This window comes from Zerene cesonia, chromosome 8, assembly GCF_012273895.1.
Source record: "Zerene cesonia ecotype Mississippi chromosome 8, Zerene_cesonia_1.1, whole genome shotgun sequence".
NCBI classification, from domain to species: Eukaryota; Metazoa; Arthropoda; class Insecta; order Lepidoptera; family Pieridae; genus Zerene; species Zerene cesonia.
The window spans coordinates 7,629,506-7,655,690 of NC_052109.1; the positions used below are offsets into that span (position 1 = coordinate 7,629,506).

General features: G+C 37.3%; 2 protein-coding genes across 2 annotated transcripts in view; both read right to left on the bottom strand.

Annotated features, from left to right (window-relative positions):
• Positions 1-1,727: 1,727 nt before the first annotated feature.
• On the bottom strand, positions 1,728-23,901 carry LOC119828570 (tubulin polyglutamylase TTLL5). The gene is made up of 18 exons (XM_038350765.1): positions 23,744-23,901; positions 23,330-23,430; positions 13,568-14,160; positions 13,348-13,478; positions 12,624-12,841; positions 12,048-12,261; positions 11,541-11,797; positions 10,878-11,077; positions 10,202-10,274; positions 9,588-9,726; positions 9,235-9,267; positions 9,015-9,183; positions 8,493-8,649; positions 8,008-8,151; positions 7,097-7,253; positions 5,664-5,830; positions 5,101-5,286; positions 1,728-4,710 (listed from the first exon to the last, which is right to left on the bottom strand). The coding sequence occupies exons 2-18, from the start codon at positions 23,422-23,424 to the stop codon at positions 4,554-4,556; spliced, it is 3,090 nt and encodes a 1,029-aa protein (XP_038206693.1). The 5' UTR covers positions 23,425-23,430; positions 23,744-23,901; the 3' UTR covers positions 1,728-4,553.
• Positions 23,902-24,738: 837 nt separating this feature from the next.
• The window catches only part of LOC119828494 (26S proteasome regulatory subunit 6A-B), a 4,392-nt gene continuing 2,945 nt past the window's right edge, over positions 24,739-26,185 (bottom strand). Inside the window, exons 4-5 of the mRNA XM_038350660.1 lie at positions 25,753-25,883; positions 24,739-24,995 (exon numbers count right to left, since the gene is read on the bottom strand). Of these exons, the coding sequence (XP_038206588.1) occupies positions 24,788-24,995; positions 25,753-25,883 (339 nt within the window). The 3' untranslated portion in view covers positions 24,739-24,787. The remainder of the gene's footprint in view (positions 24,996-25,752; positions 25,884-26,185) is intronic.

A 26,185-nucleotide genomic window follows, 5' to 3' on the forward strand; every position in this document is an offset into this window, starting at 1 on the left:
ATTCTCCCACTTACACTGGACATTGGCGCAGTCCCTCCGTTGGGTGAAGCCATTAAGAAAGAGAAGAAGAAGAAGAAGTCTAGCCTAGTGTAGAATTTGAAAACATTTCAAAATTTTAAACGATTTTTTTATTTTAATCAAAACTAGATTAAAATTCACTCAATCAAATCTATCACATTGAGCTTTTCATTCATCTTTTCATTTAAAAATTACGTTTTTATAAAATTTGGTAAGCGTCAAATAACGTCATTTACACTTACATGTATTATCCTGTGCTAATTTATCTAAAAAAAAAAATAATGTAAATTTCATAATAATAGAAATGTCTCAATTACTTTTTATGTATCTGTTCAAAATTTGGCGAAGGTACATCTTGCATGTCGTCATCATATAATTTTAGTCATTTATTTATTTTCTCTTAAGATGCACCATAAAAAATAAATATTTTCTGTGGTCACAAAACTAAAAATTACAAAACATTTTTTTTAATAGTTTGCAATTTGGATTAAATAAGTTTTCTATAGTGGCAATATTGTTAAAACACGATAATTCAAAACCGGCGCGTTTTTAGTTTTAAACGCAAAATCGGAAAGGGACTATCTGAATTAAGTCGTCGTATTTCAGTAATTACTACCCGTATTATTCTACTCTTTGGTCATTACTTATTTAGTCAAATCGATAAGTCGGGGTTCGAGACCAGCGAGCGTGCAGGAAATAAATTGATTTTTCAATTTATCTGCATATTTGAATAACATCACCACTGCTCGAATCGGTTAAAGAAAACATCGTGAGAAAACCAATCTATAAACAAAAATTCTACGAAATGCGACATCGGCTAACCCGCATTTGGCAGCGTGGTTGATTATGGCCTGAACCCTCATAGGAGGCCTGTGTCCCAGCAGTGGGAACATATATGGGCTGATGATGAATTTGGTCAAGTGTGATGGTTAATATTATATAAAAAGCAGACGAATTATACGCATTTAAAGACGTAACAATTTCATGGTGTCCCTTATTCAAAAATGTATGAAGTTTCTATTTCTGTAGTCCAGAGCCGGTAGGTGGCGTTGCTATCGACAATATTATATAATGTGTTGCCACCTATAATTCCGGTTCGTATGGGTGTCTAGATTATTTGCAGAACTGTTAGCTCAACTGTTAAAATATTCTGTATTTTCCTCACTTTAATCTTCCTAAAAAGCAGGACCGATTTAGATAAAATTTAATAGATTACATGTGTACAAAAATAAGAAAATTTTTTATTTTAAGTTACTGCAGGTATACTTAAAATAATTATATCCCCATCGCGACTATGACTCGAATTTGGCTGTTTTATTTTAACAAATATAAGTAAACATAAGTTCGTATAAGGGTTCCATTTTTTCAAATTCTCTATGCTAATAATGGGATTAATTTTAGAAATTTTGCTATGCCATGTGAAGCCTATATTGCCGACTCACCACTTTATAGATATGCCACTACCTTTTTTTTCAAATCGAATTCTTAGATTTACCCATATTAGAATTCTAAGAACACTCCATTAAATTAATTATAAACATGAGTACTATTTAGTATTCTGTTGTATCGTATGGTACCTACCTAGTTTCTATTTAACATTTAATATTGAAACGGAGGCGGAATAAATTAACAAGGAAATGAAAAGCAAAAGAAGTACTGAAATTTTTTATTTAGCTTAAAATATATTTTTCACTGATTAAATTTTTTTCTTGCGATCCACGAATTATCACACATTTGTACTAAAGCGAAGCCTTTTTCGATCTTAATTATTTTCAGTTTAGCACTGGTATGTTTTTGAATTGGTGTTCATGAATAACATAGGTATATCATATTTATAACTAATAAATAATTGAATATTGTGTTGAATTTAAATAAAACTGTAAAATCTGTTTGACTTTATAACATGGAGTTAAAAAATTACATACAATTGGGAAAGTACTGCATAATGCATACTGATTTTTTAAAAGTAAATATTAATTTCTTACAGGTGAAAAAAATAAATAAATCATTATTATACCTATTTCAAGTCAATATGGAAATATACAATACTTTTATGTCATAATTAACCAAGAAGGATTTGACCTACACAATTGGCAATTTTATTACTAATAGCACAGCAAACGTCAGTCGTAGAATAAATGCGGAATACAAGATACAAAATAATTAAACATATCACTCTATTACCATATACAACTGATCAAAAATAAAAATGTGAATCAGCCGAGCTGCCAACAAATACTTTGGTTAAAAATTAAACTATTCTCATGCTATAATTTAAAATACTTCCATTAATACAAGAGAAAAATTAAGTGGTTTACGGGAATAAATAATCTTACATAAAATTACGCTAATATAATTAAGTGGATTGAATACAAATTTGCCTAGTTAGTTTTCAAGATTAATCAAAGCGTATAATCTGAACACGACTAGCATCAATTTAATCACTCATATTTAAGTAATACTTATTTTAAGCACAATCAAGCACATTTCGACATGGGAAGTCCTTACTTAACATTTTATATCTATATTATGTAAAAATAGATGAATGAGTCGATGAAAAATTTTGTCACAATATGTGAGAACGTATATTCACGAACCTCTTAAAAATGCAAAATATTTTTAAAGAACTAATCTACAGCTAGCTCAGTCTACAAATAAATATAACGGCTACATGTCACTTCTACAATATTTTGGATATTTTTTTCATGTATGCACAATTTAACAATCACTTGGAACTTTTTAAAATCGATAGTATTTTTTCTATTTTTAAATGTGATAGGGAACTGTTTTAATTTATTTACCTCTGTTTCTGCAAACGGACTTAAAAAAGGCGCGAATTTCTTAATTAGACCAAGTCGAAGTGGCGGGTTTATAATAAAATAGCCAAAATATCGCATTTGTGAGTCCACTAGTCGCTACTTCTAGTTGTTCGTTATATTTAGCACCTTATGTATTCTTCAATATCTACATTGCAGGTACCACAGATTACGAATTTATTTCACTCGTATTTGGTTGTATGGTAACGAAATGAGTTATTAATAAATTCTGTTTGATATATTTACTTTGTGTAATTGTCATTCACGAGTTTGAACTAAAAAATATATATGTTTGATCACCCTTATAATTGAAAATCGCCTATCGATTGCCGTGATGAGAATTTGAAATACTTGAACTTGAAACAGTTTATAAAACGAATTAGGTGCACGAAATTCACAAGCGATGTGATACATTTCTAAAATTTTTGTAGTTTTTTTTTATAATTTAAGGATTTTTTTAAGGAATGCAGATTAGTTTTATGATGTTTTATTTCATTAATGTTTTGTTGAACAAATGTTGTACTAATGTATAACAATTACCTATTTCTATATATTTTAAAAGTAGATGATGTAAAAATACTATTTTACTTTCTATTGTTAATCTCAGAAGCAACGTGCAAATCTATTTAAATATAGTTTAATTCGTAAGATTTCTTATATTTATTGCTTATTTTACTCTGTATTTTTGATGGCTTTTATTGTATGATTTAATAAAAATGGCGCGACTCGAAGCTGTATTGCTGTAAGATTTAAGTGTTTAAGAATGTTATTTAAGTGTGGATATAGGAATGAGCTACGGGATTTTTCAATGGGGACATGGTAATATTTAACGAGGAATATAAAACATAAGTGGAAAAGTGTCGCTGGCTTGTCCTGTTACAATTACTGTTTAACTTTACAGTGTTTAATAATGATTTTGTATTAACCATAAATACATTATTTATGTTGATATACCGATACCTAAACATAAATGAAAATATTTCACGTCATAAAACCACTATACAACACAAATTAATTTCTACATTTAGAATGTGTTTTTGACAGTACTTACAACCTAACTAACTAAAATTTTGTTTTATATTCCTCTTGTAAAATTACTGATGTGGAATCGGAGGGGAATGGATATGCATGGATGATAGAGGAAACAAAGGAAACAGGAAGTAGGTATTTTTTATTAACAAAACGGTTGTACTTATTCTACTGGAGTTTCTGTTAAGTCGCTACAACGACGCAGGCAACTTATTTTCACTGAACATTTATATCGATTTCTTGTAAAATTTTCGATTTTTTTCGTCATTATTCGCAAATTATTTATGATGAACAGTTCTTTATTTGGTAGTTTAGTTTTGCGTGATAAACACATCGTATTGTACCGATCATTTGATATTTTGTTTTATTATAACGATTAAAATACAATCCACAATATGGAGTCAAGATAATATGAAATTGAACTTTTATAAGACAGAGAGGGTATATTATTTATAGTAAGTTTTTTTTACCATGATAAATATAAACAAGTATGTATGTTTAGTACATTTTTAACAAAAAATAAATATCCGCATATATATTTGTTTGTAACAATCATATCACCAAGACTCCACACTGCCAATTGTACACACATTCTATTTATATCGAACCATTTTTTTCACTGCCCCCAAATTACCATATTTTTGAGTATGGCAACATTTTCTTTGTTCTATATTTTATTTTGTCTATGGTCTACGATTTCGCGTATTTGATAGCGACGTTGTGGGGCTTCTCCTCCTTGAGGGAGTCCTTCAGCACGATGTCGGAGGTGGTGTATGGTGGGGGCGGAGGGCTCTCCGACTCCGGCGCAGCGCTGGACGACTCCGACCTGCTCATGTCTGGGGTGGGCCTGGAAATTGGAAATGATATAAGTTATTGCAGGATATAATCTTTTATGGTTGTTTGGCATTCACGTTTGATTGGGGAATAAAAATAGAAATGATATGTATAATTATATAAGACTTATATTTATTATTTTTATGAGTTTGTCAAGTTTGTCAGTTTAGATTTTTCTGTGTTAACGTCCTTCGTTGTGGCCGTGTACACGGTTAGGGTCAATTTTGGCGCCACGGCGGCGAGGTGCCGCAGCAGCGTGTGGCGGCGGTACCTGTACTTGCGGCAGTTGAGCGGCGCCACGGCGGCGAGGTGCCGCAGCAGCGTGTGGCGGCGGTACCTGTACTTGCGGCAGTTGAGCGGCGCCACGGCGGCGAGGTGCCGCAGCAGCGTGTGGCGGCGGTACCTGTACTTGCGGCAGTTGAGCGGCGCCACGGCGGCGAGGTGCCGCAGCAGCGTGTGGCGGCTGGTGCGCGCGAGGGCGGCGGGCGGCGCGTCGACGCAGAGCGCGCTGCGCGTGTCGCCCAGGAAGGTCGCCACCCAGCGCTCCGAGCGCAGCACCTGCAGCAGCACGTCCTCCAGGTCCGCCTCGCTGCAACGCGACGCGCACGCGTGAGCTCGCGAGCCATGCCGTGGGATGGAATGTGGTGGAAATGTACGGGAAATTTCGTGATTGTATAGAAAAGTATGTATTATTATGTAAATACACGTAATACTGTGTACATATTTACATAAAGAACGTAATTGTTTGGAAAAATTCATACTACATACAAAGATTCTTAATGCGATGCCTACTTTTTTTTTATTAGTTATTCTATAACTTCATAAACCATGGGTTTTGTTATCTTATGGTCTAATAGAATCTGAAGTGGCACACCCCCGTAGTTATCATTTCTCTAAAAATGAAACAGTCAAGAAAATAAAAAAGAGAGAGAGAGTAGAAGTAGAACAAACGCGGCGCACACCCACCTGGCCGCGTAGAGGAAGTGCGCAAAGTGTATGTTGGAGACGCAGCCGTCGCGGTCCGCGCTGTCCGTGTACAGATCCGTCTCGCGGTAGTACATGTAGAGGAAGTCGTTGAGCTGCTTCGCGATGATCGCGCACCGGTCCTTGTCGCACATCTTCGCGGACGGGCCCTGGCGGCGCGGTAGAGCATTACGCCCGGCGCGCGCCGGCCGCAGCGCGCCTGCGCAACTGCGCCCGCCGCGCGCCGCGCCTCGGGTGGAGTGTGGAGACGTGCGCACGCGCAGTCAGAGCGAGAGCGTCACGTTTGACGGGAGACAGCAATATACACGACAGGAGAGAGACTTGCGCATGCGCAGTTACCGTCATAAAAGAGGGTTACAGTGAAATTTGATGGTTTAGTGACGTCATTAACATAGCCTGATTGAAGTAACGCGATATCCTCTTTCTTTCAACGGCAACGGCAACTCTATCCACCATACTTCTATAGACACATATTATGTAATATTTCCAAGGTACAAATTAAAAAACTAAATAGAAACAAAGTTAAACATTATACACAATTCAACTCGAGCAAAATTAACGATTAGTTTTGAATACACAAAAAACCAATCATATTATCTAAAATGTTGTATTATACTTTCTATGATCAAGTTGCTTAATTAATTAAAGCGTGTTGTAAGCAAGTATGCTGTAACCAGCGTACTCTATGTGCATGTATTAATAAATAAATAAATAAAAATAAAAAGCCTTTTATTTCTTACAGAATGAAAAAACAAGATACAAAAATAAAAATTTAGATTAGATTAAGTTAGTAAAATACTGATAATTTTGTTAGTACATAAGTTTAGTTCCTAAATAAAGTTTGTTTACTTTTTCTTATTTTTATCTATTTTTATCTATTTTTATTTTTATTATTATTTTTTTATAATAATTATTGTGCATGTATTAGTGTGCTGTAATAAGTGTGTTTGCATCTTGGGTATCGTAATAGCCTTGTTCCAATCAGTTGCCAGTGTTAACAGTGTGCTTTACAGTGCGCTGTAAACGTCTAACACCAACGTACTACAATACTACAACGTACAGTGCTGTCAGTAAGCGGTTTGCTTTTATCAACATGTCGTAATAAATGTAATGTAAACGTATATCCCATATCTAGCATGCCGTATAAGCGTTACTATTATCAACTTGTTACAATGAGCGTGCTCTAAACGTCCCTTTACCCTCATTTTACCCCAAGCGCTAATAACCCCCATGCTACATGTATCTATCCCCAAGCACCCATGCCATTAGACCTTCAAACCACATGCATCTCATCTCAACTTGTCCAATGTCCCCCCCCCAATTGTCCAATCCCCACTACTATAGATCTTCAAGCGTATGCATATCTACATCAAGTCACACCCCCCCCCCCTCCATGCAGCATGCGCACACGTCACCTTTACATTGTAGGGCATGCGCAGCGAGGCGGAGGCGCGGCGCAGGAAGCGCAGCACGAGCGCGGCGTGCTGCGCGCCCAGCTCGTTGCTGGGCGACGAGATGCGCTTGAGCACGTGCGTCAGGTACAGGCCGAACGCGCGCCGGCCCTCGCCCATGCTGCACATGTGCACGTTTAAACAGACATTGGAAAAGAAGTAGAAAAATGAAGTGACAAAGATAAGTTTTAAACGGAAGTACGGGGCGAAATTTGAATTTAGTTAAAAAAATATATATATTTTAATGATCATTGTGATTTACATTTAAAATTAAAACAGCGCACGAAACAAACTAATTCGCAATACTTGTATCAGGTCAACATTTTATATTTATTACACACTAGCTGCGCCTCGCGGTTTCACCCGCGTAAGCCCGTATCCCGTAGGAATATCGGGATAAAAAGTTGCCTTTATGTTATTCCAGTTAGTTGTCCAGCTGTCTACGTACCAAATTTCATTGCACTCGGTTCAGTAGTTTTTGGTTGAAAGAGCAACAAACACACACACATCCTTACAAACTTTCGCATTTATAATATTAGTAGGAGCAGGATAGTAGGATAGTATTCGAAATTGAACCAGCACAAACGTGAGCTCGATCACATCATCGACCCGGCTTTAACGTTAACTTTAATGGCGCACATAATTATTCGAAATTCAAATACGCGGCTCGCGTCCAGTGGCGTAGCTAGGGGGACAAGGGCCCTGGTGCATAGGGCAATCGGGCCCTCCTCCCCTCTTTCCGCCTTCCTCCCCTCTTTCAAAGCTGAGGTTTGAGCTCCGGGGCCCCGGTGCACTGCCCCAGCTGGCGCTACGCCAGCTACGCCACTGGCCGCGGCCAAGTGTGGCCGGTGGCGGCGAGCCGGCAGGGCACTCACGTGAGCCTCATGCCGTCGGCGAGCTGGCGCTTGATGAGCTCCTTGGCGCGGCGCGCGTCCCGCGGCGGCGCGGCGCGCTCGGGCGGCGCCAGCTGCACGGCGGGCGCCGCGCCCGCTATGCACGCCGCCTCGTAGCGCTTCAGCCTGCCGGGCCCGCGCGTTACTCTTGTGTGTATTATATATTATAATCGAAACATACATGTTTCGATTTTCAATCATCTTTAGGAGGTACATTTTGGTTTGCAACCGGCTTCGAGACGAAATAGGTTCTCGTTTCGAATTTTTGTATTTGTCACAAAAGACTTTCGGTTAGGTGAACTGATTTTGACGTACATTTTTTTTTTCGTAAGCTGACGCAATCAGCTGGATCCAGAACATCCTCCTTTATTAAAGGTCAGTTGACAATGTTTTCAAAACTAAACATTTTAGTGTACATGTGTGTACGTATAGACGTGTACGTGTAAAGTAGTGTGTGCGTGCGTCACCTCTGCGGCGTGTCGGTGAGGCTGGTGGCGGCGGCCGCGTGCTGGAAGTGCGGCAGCACGTGCGAGTGCACCAGCAGGTTGTAGTTGTGCTGCACTACCGTGTACGGCACGTTGTTGTTCAGCGACGTCGAGCACACCGGGATGCCGGACACCGGGTCTGCAAGGGGGAGGGAGGGGGGGGGGGATTGTAACGATTAAATAACCATATATTGAAAGTATGTCTGTAGGCTTTCACAGAAATTTCAGGGTTCATTATATTATATGGGAAATGTGGTAAAATTTTTGTGACTTTTAATAAATGAATAAAAATCAGTAGCTTTCAAGAAAAATAAAACAAAACACTATGTTATAAATATATGTGTGTATATATGTACTATTGGAAAATTTGAAATAAAATCTTAACGATATGGTTAAGGAGTACACAATATTTCTGTACCGAACGTTCAGTCATATAAATGTTTGTAAATCATCAGGGGCACTCTCCGGCGCTGTACCACGCCCCAGGCCGGCCGGCTGTCTCACCCAGGTACTGCGAGTACTTCTGCCACGAGTTCTGACTGGGGAAGATGCGCACGAAGCCGCCGCGGCGCGCGTACTGCGCCCGCACCGCGCGCACGATGCGCAGCTCCTCGCCCGTCAGCGCGCTGCCCAGCCCCTGCCCCGGCCCCGCCTGCCCCTGCCCCTGCCCCGCCTGCCCCTGCCCCTGCCCCTGCCCCTGCCCAGCGGGGTTCTTGCCGCGCACGCTCACGTTCTCAGCTGAGTGCACGCGCCGGCACTGTTGAAGCAATAACGGTTAATTTAATTTTTAAATGTTCGACGTGTTAACAAGATTTTAAAATTGACTAACGCATTCGTGTATTTTTTTGTAAATGATTTAAAATTTATTTATATAATTTGAAGAAATATATACGTATACATATACAGTTTAGTTGTTTGCTCAAAATAGTGCAGTGTGTTAAATTACAGAGTAGACTAAAATTCTACAAAACTGATCTAGAAAAAACATGTTCTAGATAAAGCATCTGAACATCAAGTATGGTTTTGAACACTTTGAAGAAATGTTTGTTTGTTACACTTGCACATGCGCATACGCACCGCGCCGATGCGCATCTTGAGCGAGTGCGGCGCGGCGTCGGCGCGCGACATGGGCACGGCGGGCAGCCCCACCAGCGTCAGCGTGTCCGCCAGCAGCGCCGACTTCACGCGCGCGTCCAGCGGGCTCTCGCACGCCAGGCTGCGGGAGAGAGAGTGGGGGGGGGGGTTGTACTTCGATGTACAGTATACAGTAGAGAAATCAAAACGCCTCAAAAAAACATTCCATCCTATATATAGCCTATGTCACTCAGCCATTACCACCCTGTATATAACCTGTGTCATTCAGTATTTTCCACCCTGCTTAACATTATAAATATACATATATAAAAACTCTAAATATGTAAAAAATTCTTCCAGGACGTACATAGAGAAATTAAATATTGTACAATACAGATAGAGTATTTATGTAGATAATATTATCTCTACCAATACATAAAATTGAAGAGTTTGTTTCTTTGAAAGCGCTAATATCAGAAACTGCTAGACGAATTTAGATGAAATTTGGTACTGAGATAGTTTGAGATCCGACAACACAGTTTCTGTCCGGAAATCCCGAGGTTCTATATCTTTCTCGGATCTGTCTACTTTTGTATACAAAACCGAATCACACTTACCTTGGAGACAAATTGATTTCCAATAGCCACGGTTTCAACATATCGTCTACCAGTATGTCATAGCCAAATAGCTCTGTAACAATAACACGTAATATTATTACAATACTAGCTGTGTCGCGCGGTTTCACCCGCAGACAAATTCACGGGCAAAAGCTAGTACTTACATAAGCAGCTCATGTGTTATCCTGATACAATAACCTACATCAGTGCCACGTTTCGTTAACAACGCAAATGGTCTCTTGTCTTAGGCCTAGATCTTCTCGTCAATATCCTAACAAGTTGGGAACATTTGTAGACCCATATCCTATTCCTCAACCTTCCCAGTCCTTTCCTTAATTCCTCTCGTCAATCCTTTCTTCATCCCTCTCCAATTTAAAGTCGGCAATCCATTTGTATGACCTTACGCCTCTCCAAACTTTCATGGGCGGTGGTAGCGCTTACCATCAGGTAGGCAACCCATCAGCTCCATTGCCGACGATGGCAAAAATATTTTTATTCATTTATTTATTTATTATACTTTATTGCTCTGGAAAAATTACAAATTGAGACTTATCCCTAGGTGACATTATTACAAATGGCGGTCTTATCGCTAAATAGCGATTTCTTCCAGACAACCAAAAATATGTATATAAAAAAATGACATACATATATCCAGTGGGAACTCCGTAGCACTCACCGAAGCAATTAAACAGGTTGGGCACGAAGACCCTGGCGGCCGCGGTGATGGTCTGCGCGGAGGAGAGTATGGACTTGACGACGAGGTCCTCGATGGCCGCCATCAGCGCGGCCGTGTTGCGGCCCTGCTTGCGCAGGTGCCGCAGCAGCGCCGACAGCGTCCACTTGTGCCCGATGTTGCCCGCGTTCGGGTCGTCGCACCTGCTCAACGCTTTTCATCAATTTGCCTGTCCGCCTCGGCTTCGCTCGCGGTACGCGTATAGGCTATGTTACTCGGGGTAATTGTAGTTTCCTAATGTTGAAGGTGTTGTGGAAATCGGTGCAGTGATTTTTGCGTGAAAACGTCGCAAACATAGTACAAAAAAATACAAACGTGTACTCTCGAATATATTAAGTGTAGGCAGCATATATACATAATGTAACTGTTTATCTTATTCTTAAATACATATTGTTATAAATCAAAAAGAATATTAGTTTGTCGTACGTAATGAGAATGTATTTCATTCCTATACAACTGCCTAATTAATTTAGTCAACTCATAACAAATCGCAGCCAGTCACAAAGTCTTAATTACAAAATTGTGATACCAAAAAAAAAAAAAAAATATTTTTCGGGCCTTTTTTTTTCGGACAAAACAAAAAGCTCCCCGGCCGCCCGCACTCACTTGATGTAGTCGGTGTGGTACTTGTTGATGCTGTAGTTGCAGAGGTGCATGCACGGGTTCCACAGGTTGCGGCCGCTCGCGTCGTACTTGACGGTGGCGAAGCGCACCAGCCCCTCCTCGTACAGGTACACCAGCAGCGGGTCGATGGACGTGACGCACACGTACAGCCGCAGGTCGCACTTGTGCCCGCCGATCAGCAGCGGCCGGTCGATGTACTTCGCCACCACCACGCTCTCGCCCTTCGGTATCTGCTCCGGCTGCGAGCAGGCCAAGCGCGGTTCGGTCAGTACATACAGAAAAAAATACACGAGAATTGAGAACCACCTCATTTTTTTTTAAGTCAGTTGAAAGCTGTTTCTTTGTTTGAACGCGCTAATCACAGGAACTACTGGTCTGTTTAGAAAAATTCCTCCAGTAGCAGTATCAGCCCATTTACTGAGGTGAACTATGGGCCATTCATGTACCACGGACGTAGCCGGGGCGGAACGCTACAAAAGAAATACCCACCGTATTGACGATATAGATCCCGCGGCCCCGGCTGGAGGCGGCCGGCTTGACGATCCAGGGCCCCTTGGTGCGGTAGTGCGTGGTGCACAGCTCCTTGTACTCGCCGGGCATCAGGAACGTGGTGGGGATGAAGTCGAAGTGCTTCAGCCCGCGGAAGTACTGCATCTTCTCGATGTTCTTGAACAGCTTGTCCTTGCGCGTCAGCTCGTACGACCTGCGGGTGCCCAACTTGGTTACGTGACTTCAAACATGGTGAGCACATTGTCAGAACATTCTTATGAGACCACCAGGGAGGCAGCAGAATTCTAATAGCAGTAGAAAGTTCTGAGGTAACAAAGCCAAAGAAAATACAGTTGAATTGATAACCGACTCCTTTTTTTTTTTTGAAGTCGGTTGAAAACTCAAAATTAATTTTAGAAGCACGAGGAAAAGCGTTACCTCATTTTTTAGTAGTAAACTAGGTGTAAAGTGTATGTGTGCGTGCGATTCGTAGTTTGCATACATGCGTGTGTGCATAACTCTTTTCTTTTTGGGTTAAAATAATTTAACCCATTATTTATAAAAATTCCCCCACACCTGGGGAAGTGGTTGACCCGCTGGTACGGTGACAGCGACCGCAGCACGTCCGGCTTGGGGTGCAGCCCCGCCCACAGCAGGTTGAAGTCCCGCGACTCGGAGCAGGCCTCCTGCAGCCCGTGCGCCTGCAGCAGCCGGTGCAGCAGCTTCGTCTCCGTGTTCACCAGCTTGTACGTCAGCCGGAGTATCCAGGCGGGCATGTGGCAGCTTTCTAATACCTGAATCGAGAAAAAACCAAATGATAGTGCTTATACAATAATTACTTTTAACAAAAACGCTAAAGCGCCTTCAAATTGTCAGAACTAGACCAAATTTAAATGTGACCACATGCATGCATGCAGGACATGCTTTCAAATAAAAAAAAGAATCAAAAAAATCGATTCACCTAGTAAAAAGTAATGACGTATCAAACACAAAAAATCGATAAATGACAATTAGATAGCTTCTAATACAATAAACAAAGTCACATAAACTTGAAATTTCTCGTACATTTTGTAAATCACAAAAACTGCCATGGCGGATCCAGGGGGTGTTTCTTGTACACAATCTGTTCGTACAGAGATTTTGTCGTTTTAACATATTTAGATATTTTTAAGTACATTTTTTAACAGAACACCTAGTTTCGGTGCTGACTTGAGCACGCCTATGTGAACCTCCCCTCCTGCTTGGCGCTAAAGCTAGTTCGACCAATGAGAAAAGATTAGTATTAGTACACAGAACACACCTTAACACTATCAACTTTGACTAGAGAATGTTCAGAGTCGTCGCTGTCGTTGCCGGGCGATATCGTCCTTTGTATTTTATTCTTTTTACTTTTGCTTTTGCTCTTTTTACCTTTCTTCTCTTCTTTTATCTCTGAAAAGGAGACACATTATCATTTTTTTTATAGATCAGATAATCGTTGACATTGGAAAACGTTTTACAAATGATATGACAAACATTACCTTTAACAATGACTGGCGGTGGTTCCTCTGGCGGTTTTATATTAGCGGTCGTGTTTTCGATATTCAAATGCTTCTTCAACGTAATTTTACTGAGATCATTGAGCACATCGTCGATATCCCTCTTGTGCTCGTGGCCCTGCTCCTCCACCGACACGGTCTCCGGTATCTCCGCCTCGCTGACGTGCCGAACGACGTACGCCTGCCCAGTGAACTTGGCGTGGTTCCCGAACGTCTCCATGACGTCGTGCATGATTGTCTTCGGTCGCACGCTGAACGAATGCGGCTCGGCGACCAGCCTCTTCGCCATGTTCTTCGCCTTGTTCAATAGAATTGTTGTCCCCGTATTATTGCCTACTGTTTTGGTCGTTGACTCCATCGAGGGTGTCCTGGACGCAAGGACGCACGACCTGAATATCAGGACGGCGCCCTTGGAGCCGATCGGCCCGCCGGAAACCCAGTCGGATATGGACCCTTCATTTTCCTTCTCTTTCTGGTTGCTCGGGGCCTCGTCATTCTTTCTCATGCTATCTGCGTTTTCTGCGGTTTGAAGGCCTGATGTAGACGGAATTGTGGTTTCTGTTGATACATGTGGACTGGAATAAAAATCGACATTACGTAAAAGCTAATTTCATATGAATAATAAAATCAGGGTGCCGTGGTGGTATGGTGAATGTGAAAAAAATGTCATCAAGCGACTATAACGTTGAGGTTTAAGTACCTAAGGGCTAATAGAAAAAGCTTTAGTGGCATTCAATGCACACACGACTAATGAACTTGAATAATTATATCGGTTAATGATTCGCTATAATATACATAAGTACATGTTATAAATCACGCAAGTATTCATAACAACAATAAAAGAGATTCGAACAGATGTGAAAAGACGAATCAGTAAACAAAATCTAATATGGCAAACATTCTACGTCTCCTCTCCACTAACAAGAAGATTATGATGAGGCACCTCTATTTCCTTTACCAATTCACATAAAACCAACCAATTGTTGTGCTGGTAATCTAGTCTTTTTTGACGAATCACAATATGAAGCAAATAGACCGTAAAACCGAATCAATTTCATGTCAAGGGCGCTAATAGCTAAGCATTGAGCAATGCTTAATCAGCGTTCAGTGATTAAAAGCATTTTGCAGCGTGTTCATGTCAATAATTGTCTCACGGTGGCAAATTACGTACCCTTGACCGTATAACATATCGATCGACGACAAGCCAACAAATAATCGAAATTAATACTAACAGCTGTTAGATGAATATATAAGCGGCGAACACATGTTAATTGCCACGGGAAATGTTTGTTTGTCGCTATGGGGGTTGACAGTCACGAAGGGAAAACGTATTGTAATAATAACGAATACATTAAACGTGTAAGGCTTATATCGGCTTATATTCATATTTAAAACTACTGTTACTGCTGTTACTGTTTGTTTTTAAAGATACTGAATGAGAAGAATATCGCTCAAATACTTTTTTCTGTATGCTTAAATATAATTAGATAATTACTGAATAGCATAATGAACGGATACTCAAAGCAATTAATTCTAGATTAATGTAAGAACGCCCCTGGTTTGTGATAATAAATAATTTAAGTTAGAAGTGACCATTTCACCCTGGTCTAATAAAATAGCCTAACCTTGCCATTAAAGCCTCTATGGCCGTAGCGATTCCGATCACATATGGTCAGCGGATCGATTGTGTTCATATATGGTCAGCGTTGAATTCACTGCATAAATTGTATATGACACATTCAGTGCAAGCCCATGTGCCGTTATGTCAAAAATTATTATTGTTACGACGATATCTCTTATTTAGTAGTTAGTGCTAGATTTCGAAAATCTCTTATCGCGGTGCTTAACTGATTCAAGTTCTTTTTTCGTTACAGTAGTGTAACAGTTTATGGGACATTTTTATTTTAACACTAGCTATTGCCCGCGGCCTCGCACGCGTTAAATTCGTAGTAGTTTAATTGATGTTCCTATACATATAAACCTTCCTCTAGAATCACTCTATCTATAAAAAAAAACCATCAAAATCCGTTACGTAGTTTTAAAGATTTAAGCATACATAGGGACCGTGGAAGTGACTTTGTTTTATACTATGTGGTAAAAAAGAAAATAATAATCATGGAAATTACTGCGTTCATATACTAAGTTCGCCGGGTCATTGAGTGAACTATAATTATGGGTGAGGTTTATTAAAGACGCTAATACTTGGTGTGTTAAGTCGAGTTACCTATATTAAATCGCCATGCATATAACAGGAGCTAGTTTCTTTTACTTTGCATCAAGCGAAGGTTAATAATAAATTATTCCTGGCTTCAAGTAATGTATTTAGGATTTTTTAATTTAATTACGCCCTATGTATTGAGATTTCTTGCCCTTTGTATAGTCAATGTATAATTGACTATGAGAATAAGGTCGGTAAGAATAACTAAAAAAAAACACTTATTTTCCTCTGTCTTATTATGTCAGTCTGTTGTTTGTTTTATAATCTCGGAATCAATTCATTCATTCATCTCATATTCAGAACTCAGATTTGTGGCCCCAAATCCAACCAACTCGACATTAAAGGCGCATCTTCGTTGAAAGAATTACAACGAAACCCACCATGCACGTACAATGTAGGTTACTGATAAGGAATTGTTTTAAAATAAATCCCAAGCACACAGCGCAACTGCTGAATCTTAGTATTCTTGGGCCTTATTTTTTAATCCTACGTTGGAACCTATGGTTTTCAACAACCATTTTAAAAATGACGTGTTTTAATTACATTACCTATGGACATAGTAAAATGCCCGACTTTTGACATCTTATTGTATTGTGTAATACTTTATTGGACGACAAAGTTGTAGTGGAGGATTTTAATATAGTCCCGTCTAGGTGCTTCTTATGGAATACAGTATTATTTACAGTAACAATGAATAAGAAAGAATAAACATTTTATTTAGTACGTATCCGAATAAAAAGCCTTTGTTGATACCAGGCTCAAATATCTATGGCGCTGTAACATGCACCATTTTTCTTTTGTATTCTGCTTTCATCGTTTTTGATTGGAATTTCAGAAACCTTTCGAATATGTACAGATTAAAAATCGGCTCCAAATTCGTGGGGGGAAAAAAATGCTAAAGCATTTCAAATATTCACAATTTACTTACCAATTACTAGATATGTAAAATACACAACAACGCTTTTTAAACCCGGTTAAAAGCTGCTACAAATGGAAAGGAACTTAGGAAGTATATTAGGGTTAACTTAAATTAAAGTGATGAGTCAAGCGAGAGCTCCAACATTCAAGACAATATGCCGTAAATCTAAATTGGCGGGAGGATGTCACGCCAACAAAGTTTTGCCGATTGCTTATAAATTGCACAAAGCCGCTGTTTCACAGAACATCTATAATACTAAGAAACACGTTAAAACAGGCTTTAATAATAGAATCAAGTAAATTCTAACTCGTTAAACAGAATATACGTAAGGAAATTATTTAATCCTTGCGTATCTTATCAGGATAATAAAATAAGGTAAACTTATGAAATTATTGTATTATCACTAATCTTTGATAAGTGTACAAATATAAATTAAATCTGTGTCGCTTAATGTGGGTTAACATCGAGTCTAAAGGGGTCGGTTGCATACAAACATATAGATGACGGTAATAAAATAAAAGCGTGTTATCAAGGAGGTAATATAGATGGGATGCAAAAATTAAATTAAAAAAAAATCTTTTCAACCACAAGGAATATCAATAAGAAAATAGTACAATATAAACATAAAAGAGAATATTGTGACGTATACATTTTTTGTTGCAACATGTATTTGGAGTGGAAATGCGGAATTTTTGAAAAAAAAAACTCGTCTTTCGGCTTTTGGGTCTTAGCTCCATGCTATCAATAATGAAAAAACCTCAACGTCTACACTACTTATACTCTGTCAAAATCATCAAATATCGAAAATTTTACCTCTTCGAAACGAACAATTTCAGAAGGAATTTTAAACGCTCATGTACTTTATATGTGTGTGTATAATTTAAAATTCGTAAAATAAAATAGCGAGTAGGTAGTTATTGCAAGTTAAATTTTGTAATATAGCATGCTACGTTCATAAACATCTGTTTTGTCATCACATCTTAACATACTCTTATCTACGTTTAAAATCTCAAAATACCCTCGCGTAAAACAAACAAGCATTACTAATATACGAATGAAGCGATTTGAACATAATGTTAATGGCATTTTAATGAGTGATGCATACGAAATTACAGAAATCTAGCTGCAGTCGATTGATGACTAGGCGGTGAATAAAATTAACGCTTATTTATAAGACGGTCGGTCGGTCTTAGCATGCAAATATGCTATTGGTGAATTTATCATCACCGAGATATTCTCTGTCGACTCATCGATCGACTGCAGCGAGATTTATGTAATTTCGTATGCATTACTCATTATATATTATTAACATTATATTCCAACTAGCTAGAAGCTGCGCTTGCGTAGTATCTGGCCAAAATGTAGCCCATGTGTTAATTCACACTATTATCCCCCTACCAAATTTGATACAGATTCCAAAAGAGGTTTTGAAAAGAGTAACAAACATCCATACATTCTTGAAACCTTTGGCGTCTACGGTATACTAGCGGTCCGCCCCGGCTTCGCCCGTGGTATATATATAGCCTATAACCTTCCTCGATAAATGCTATCTAACACTGGAAGAGTTTTTCAAATCGGACCAGTAGTTCCTGATATTAGTGCGTTTAAACAAACAAACAAACAAATTCTTCAGCTTTATAATATTAGAATGGATTAGTAGGATAACGTCATCCGTCTCTAATGTTATTTGAACTTATTCCTTTAATTAAAGTAGACACTCTAGCATAATTAAATCGGTTAAGATGGTGTGCAATATCTACATACATATGTCCACATTTGTAAATAAAATATTGAATTATTTTAAAATTAGAGACTCAAATATCTTCTAGCGATATATAGTTAAAGGTTACGCCGAGACGAGCTGAATCTTCGAAAAGACATTTTACATGTCCTCAAAACAGAGCCTAAAACTGGAACGATGAGGTATTTTATGACAAAACCGCATTAAAATCCGTTCAACTCTTTGGGACACAGATGTTAAAGACATTTACATCCCACGTTTGCCGAGTTTAAAAATACAAATACGAATTGGGATCCTCCATTATTAACAAACAGTGCAATCTAAATAAAACCATTTTAAAGGAGAAGTCTTCCTCCCATTGCGATATAGAATTTTTTTTCCATATACATTTTTATAGATACTGTTTTATTTATCTAGATAAACAGCTTTCTGGTTCCTAGATTGAGACTTTTAATTGTTCTGCAACAAATCTCTTCATGTACCAAGATTCAGTCAAAACACTTTATACTAATTTATAACTTTAGTCATTAATTAGCGCCAATTTACAGCTTAATATTTTACAAATTAGTAAACATTATTACTGCGATACCGACCAGAGATAGCCAATAACTATCGAAACCAAAAATAAACCTCAAATCACGTTGTTATTTTTAGACATTATTCTGTTTACATTAAACACGACTCAAATGTATAAGACGACTGACTGATTTTGGAATGTTTTGAAATTCATAAAAACAACATTATATTTATTTTAATTTAAAATAAACTACCCCGGGGAGACTGAGTCCCTGTGACCACGCTCGCTGTAGTGTTCGAAACGTCGGGTTAAGAATATAATGAATAAATCGCCTTTAAAATTCGTTCAAGTTTTTAATTTCTAAATGTATAATACTCGCGTAAAATCAAACACAAGTAAATACTATAAACTACCCCATCAGCTACTATTGAATACTTTATATAAATAAATAAATAAAATAAAAATCATCTTTATTTAGTTCTCACAACATTAGTACATAACAAAAACTTAAAAATACAGATAAGAGAAAGGATAACGTTGTGAGAGACTGGTGCCTGAAGTAGACTACATAGAAGTCTGAGGTACAGGTCACCATATCTTAATTACATTGCCAATTATTTCTTTCTACTTACCAATTGGCAAAAGTGTTGCTAACCGTAAAGTTCGCAAACGCCGGGGCCAATTCGGCTATTTCGAACAAAGTTAACACAGCGGGGGAGGGAATGCTAGTATATATTATAAATCCTATTCCTACGTACAATATTATGGCTAATTAAAGCATTAAAACAGTAACGTGAAAGTATAATTTAAATCCGATAAATGCTCTCGTTAAATACCAACAAAAAAAAAGAAATGTAAATGCTAACCTTTCTGCAAGAAACTTTCTAAAGTAATTTATGTTCGAATTATCAAGATAATAGCGTCTCTACAGTAAAAATACGAATAAAATTATCTGTAACTTATAAAGTCCGAATACATTTTTTCGTAGCGGTCTTTGCGAATGTTAACTTCGTATATAACATTTGAAGATTTTTTGTCACCAGTTGTTCGTACGCGAGGTTTATTTCGACTACGAAAATAATTTATTTACTTACTTATTTTTTAACTATGTATTAGTATTAATATGTATTTTTAAAAGAATAAATGTTTGCAATTTCTCTCACAAGATTTAACTGGAACTGGACCTCTGGGCCAACTCGCGCCGCGAAATCTTCCACACCCGTGTGGCGGATTTACAAATTTTCAGGGTATAGGCTAATAGTTTTTGCCGCCCTTGCCTCAACAATTGTCATTTCATACATTATTTTTACAATGCAAGTGGAAATTTGCTACTCCCGAAATGTGCAATGACAAGCGAGAGAGAAAAGTCATCGACAAAATTTGTTGCAGGCATCAGCTGAAAACCGTCATAGAAAAATCTTTTTGATATCTATGAGGTGAAAAAAAAAAAAAAAATCGTTCCCCAAATTTGCCGCCCCCAAAATCTGCCGCCCTAGGCTCGAGCCTACTCAGCCTGCTGGTAAATCCGCCACTGTCCACACCCCCCAGAAGGTACTCGTGAAATAATAATGCCAATGCTACTACTGAAGCCGGAGGCCCATTCAATTAAATTCCTTAATTCATGTCAACAACCGTTTTCTTATTCTTAAAAGCGGGCAACGCATTTGCAGACTTCGTACCTCCAATATTATTGCGACACTAATGGTAAAAGCCCTATAGGGATGTCCTAGACCAAAAGTTAACAAAAATAGTATCTAAGCGTTACCCTGGATACAACTATCGACGTATCGATAGCGTGAGGGGTTCGACCCCAATTTCGCAATTCGTGAACTGAGACTAGCGGGGCGGAAACCGGAGCGGTAGCGATTGTCCTTACTAATATCCCTAGCAATATTATAAATGGGAATGTGTTTGTTTGTCTTTCACGTCGCAACGAGATTGAATGGTACTATTTTTAAGTCTGGTGATAATTCCAACGCTCTATCTTGCCTATATGGTGATACATACGACTGCAAATTTGTTAATTTCCACCTGCAAGGATATTTAATAGGCATTTCGCATATTCCAGTGATCCTATAATAATCAGATTTGCGTATCTTCACTTAATATTAATGAGGATATTACACATTTCAGGAATCACTTAAAAACTGTTCATAGTTAAAAACTTTATATTTGAAGTATCATCAACAATTTACCGCGCTCGCTTCTCTCATCAATGTAACGTACGTGTGAAATCGCGTTCGGAAAACTGGATGCAAGTTCCGATAACACTGCAAGCCTGATTGAAGTTTGTTTGAGGGAACTAAGAGATTGATTGTAGGCATTTAGTGCTTTTAGACATTGTATCTGGACGGATACAAATTGGTCCTATAAATTTTATAAACATACAATAAATGTATGTTTTTATTTATTTATAGGAGCCAAATTTTTATTCACAATCAAGACATAATGTAACTTGAAAACATTTTATAATTATTCTTATGTACGTAAACGTTCATCAAATTTTTTTTGTCAACAACATCCTGAAATCTCGACATCATACACGAAAAGTTTATTATTTAATTTAAAAAAAACTTCACAAAACTAATTCCACACTTGCATAAATAATACAAAATAATAATAACTTACAAAAACACCTTTCCCATTGTAACAATTTATTGTGATATATTCACATAACACAACACATATTATTTGGGACTTCCGCTAGTAAAAAAATCCACGCACGCACGACCGCGCACTAACGCACGTACATCACGACTAACTATCTACTGTGGTAATGTACTAATGTTGAATGAAGATTTTTATGGTGCATTTACACACACTTTTTTCGCCATTCGTTTAACATTCGACAAAACTTTACTATTACACGAGTGTCTGTTTACACATTCCTAATTAGTATAGTACTAGTTTTTGCAAGCGGCTTCGCTCGCGTTAAATTCCGAGTAAAACCCCTTATCTCCCTATTTTCTATGTTATTACACATATAAACCTTCCTCTTGAAACATTCTATCTTTAAAAAAAGAAACCATCAAAATCTGTTGCGCAATTATAAAGATTTAAGCACATACACACACAGATTGTTTTATATTATGTAAATGAAGTTCATGTTAACTATTCGTGCGCTTTGACTACATCCCAAAAACCGGTCTTAACAGGAATACTACACTACCAAGTGTTGAGGCGAATCGCAATTGCGCTGTTTACACAATGCTTGTTCGTTATTCGCCTCGCTGTTCGCACGAATGTGTAAATGCACCATTATGAGTGATATGACGTCACGTTGGATACTAAGTCGCGGGTTCGATCTGCAGTGGTGATAGCCTATGTGAAAAAAAATTTGCATGTATATCATTTGTCTATGGTGTAAATCACCAAAAGGGATAATCAGAATATAACATGATTTTCACTTTCATATAACTTACGTTATATGCCATATTGTCTATCTCTATTATTTTATTTTGGGAGAAAGTCAAGCCAGAAAGAAACGAAGAAAGGATGTGGGTATAATTTCTGCCATCATACCGAAATTCGCAACTATCACAGAACATTCTAAAGACTATCATTTGAGTTGGAGAGGACCACTTTCCCATTTAGAGCCGGGATGATTAAATGAAAAAAAAATTGATAGTTTTATATAATCTAGCTTCAGTTTTGTAAGATCTAGTGGGAATAACCTCACAATACACATATTAAGAATAACTCTCTATGAATATGTGATACAGTACATACAAATATGAATTTTATATCTGAAGTTAGAATTCATTTCATAGAAGTGTGATATTTATATATTCAGCTCCTAAATTTTTTGTACAAACCAGTTTTCTTAATAGGTTTTGTGAATGTTAAATAATGATTTCAAGCTTGCATTAAAAGTATTAAATTTTATTAAATATAAATGAAACTGTAATTGCTGACTTTGAAACACTTGATTATCTATTCTAAGCGCTAACTTGTATAACATTAAAAGGTTTTTCTAGTTCACATAATTAATGAAGCTTTAATCAAATGTTTGATACTTATTTATGTGTTTTAAATGATATAGGCAGATGATAAAGCTTTTATGTGGCGTGAGAGTTTTTAAACATAGTTATTGATATAATAAGTAGTGAACCATCTATTGTTAAAATTAGCGTGACTTCTGCAACAATGTAAGTTGGAGCTTAGGGTGGAAATAGTAAAATAAAATGGGTTTGAATCCCAAAGCTATACAATAAGAAGACACGGGACCAATATTTTGTTCTTTAAGTTTTCTTTTCACATGCTTTAAGATTTTCTCAGTATATAACGCCCCTTTGGAATTCAATTTGGGTGATGAGTTATATCGTAAATTATTTCTCTTTAAAATTAACCTGGTGTGTGGACGGTTGCTGTTGCATTTTGTGTGTATTTTGGGAAAATCATCAGGTACCTTATATTGATGCTCGGTTTCGTCATCCGGATCCATGGTGGACTTTTGAGAGACAAATAAAATACATAAATACATGTCCATAATACAATTAAATATTTTCTGTATACCCGCTATAATACATAGATCTAGTAAAAATAAACAAAATACGATCACGAATAAATATAGCGTCTATATTCGGGTAGATTTAATTATATCAAGCAAATCTTATTAGCTGCGGTTTTATTCTAAAAGCATGTAACTTCACCGCATACGGTTGAACATTCAAAAATCAATATCGTCATGCGGTAAATCAGATATTTATACCTACAATAATCTTGTCATTTATAAAATCGGCGAAACTACATAGGTTACTTACGTTTACTGGCAAATTTTCACGGCCGGTGATAAGCGGGCCAACACAATATAAACACTAACAATTTTACATTTCTGATTTTTTTTTTGGTTTCTTATCACTATTTTGTACAAAAATATATCAACTAAAATTTTGAAAGATCCATCATAATTTCATGTTTCAAATTTAGCACACGCGCGTCGAGAAATTTTATGGATGCGATCATGCTATTTTTAGATTTTAGTTTAATAAAATTTAAACTGTAAATGAGTTTTTAAAATAAATGATAATTCTGTAATGAGTGTATAATACTTAAGAAGATCCGAGAATATGAGAAGTTAGATGGAAAGATTAATCAGCTGTAAGTTTAGTGAATTAATGAACGCAATTTAATTGACAGTTCAATCAGCTGTTTGCTTGTAATATGCATATTATATTTAAAGGGTACACGGTTTCAGAAATATTGAATTATTAATATTCAAACTATAACGATGAATTTAGAACAATAAAAAGGGTTTTAAGATTACACAAGTAGTGTTGAGATATTTCGTCTACTCAATGTTTTGTTTGAAATATTAGGCACCTATTTATGTATGTATAATATATTTCGTTTAGAATCAGCGGTAGTATTTATTCATGAACTACATTCTTCATATATATATATATATATATATACATATGTAGCATAACAATCACTGACGTATATGTTCGATTATATATAAACGAATAATCCAACATGGATGAAATGTTGCTTATTTCTCTCACTACTTTTGTAAAAAAAAATTTTTACCATAAATGCCATACGAAAAATTAAGTCTTTTATGATTGTATTTATAGCAATAATCTATTACTAATCGCATTCTTCGCTGGGCGATTGTGACCGATTTCGACGTCGTTAAGCTAACAACTGAATGAAAATTTACAAGCCACATTCATTTTTGAATTCTCCAGTTTGTTAAACTAGATAACTTATTTTTAGAGTTCTCCGCGATGTTGAACGGGAAGAATAAAAACAAAACGTAGTTTAATTAATATTTATTTTACCATTACATGTTTTACAAATAAAACCTAAGCATAGTAGCTGAGATTGGCTTTCTTCTTGGCCTGGACTTCTAGAATCGCGTCCATAAAGTCCTCATGAGTGACCGCAGTAGCGGAACGCCGTAATGCGATCATACCGGCCTCCACGCACACTGCCTTGCACTGGGCTCCATTGAAGTCATCAGTGGAACGAGACAGCTCCTCAAAGTTAACGTCGGGAGACACGTTCATTTTACTGAAATATTCATTTTGTATTCATTATTATTACTTGATGTCATCATGATAATGCAAATGTAAACTCAAACATTTATTCATTCAACTAGACTTCTTATAGAAGCACTTCTGAATCGTCATTTTAAACAGTTATAATATTTAGCATCGGTGCGGAAAGCAGTTTCTACAGATAAGAGCCGGCATGAAACTTTGTAGTTGCTCTTTTAAAATAATATAAATTTTACAATTTAATTTACCTAATATGTAATATGTATATAACAATGATGCCAATGAACTGATCTGTGGTTCTTAAGCGACAACATTCCATGAATTGTCATCTTCCATATATTTATTAATGCTATAGTAGGCATTCTGAACTTAGACATTTAACATTTTTAACATAGGTTTTGAATTTAGCACTTTAGTATAACAAATTAATACTATGAGGAATTCTATTCTATAAGCGTGTACCTTGTCCCATAAATGAATTTTTTACTACACTGAAATACAGGCATTTCAATTATATTTTTGTTCCTTGTGTCATAAATATAATGTAAATGGTTGTAAACCAGAATGCATGTCAGGAAATCTTCATCAATCAATATTAATTTTCATTATTCTAAATATACAGTAACAGTAAGATTTCCTATTCAAAATCTTAAAAAAAAAATACAAAATTATTGATGAATAACTTGCATATTATATACCAAGAATAAGATACAAATGTCTAACTAAAAATAAAAGAATTTCTAAATAATCAATAATTAAAAGTGTCATACCGTGAGTGAATTTGCATAATTCTCGCTCTGGCCTCTTCATTGGGATGTGGGAACTCAATCTTTCTGTCCAGACGACCGGATCGCAACAGTGCGGGATCCAAAATGTCGACTCTGTTTGTCGCAGCAATCACCTGAAAACGTAAAAAGTATTTACCATCAGACTAGTTAATTAATTTGGGATGTAAACATCATGTCTATATATTGGCTTTAACAATCACCACAGTACTGATATCAATTTAAATAAAAATATTTGTTTATACTGAAATTCTCAAGATTACTTATTATGGATAATTAAATAATTTAGAGTTTTATAAATTTGAATAAATGTCTACCAATGCAGAGCCAGGGCGAGGAGATCCCGTGTGGAGTTACTGGTCTCCCATCGGGCGCGTCCCCAGGTGGCGGATAGGGGAAGGCCCTCCAGATATGGGGG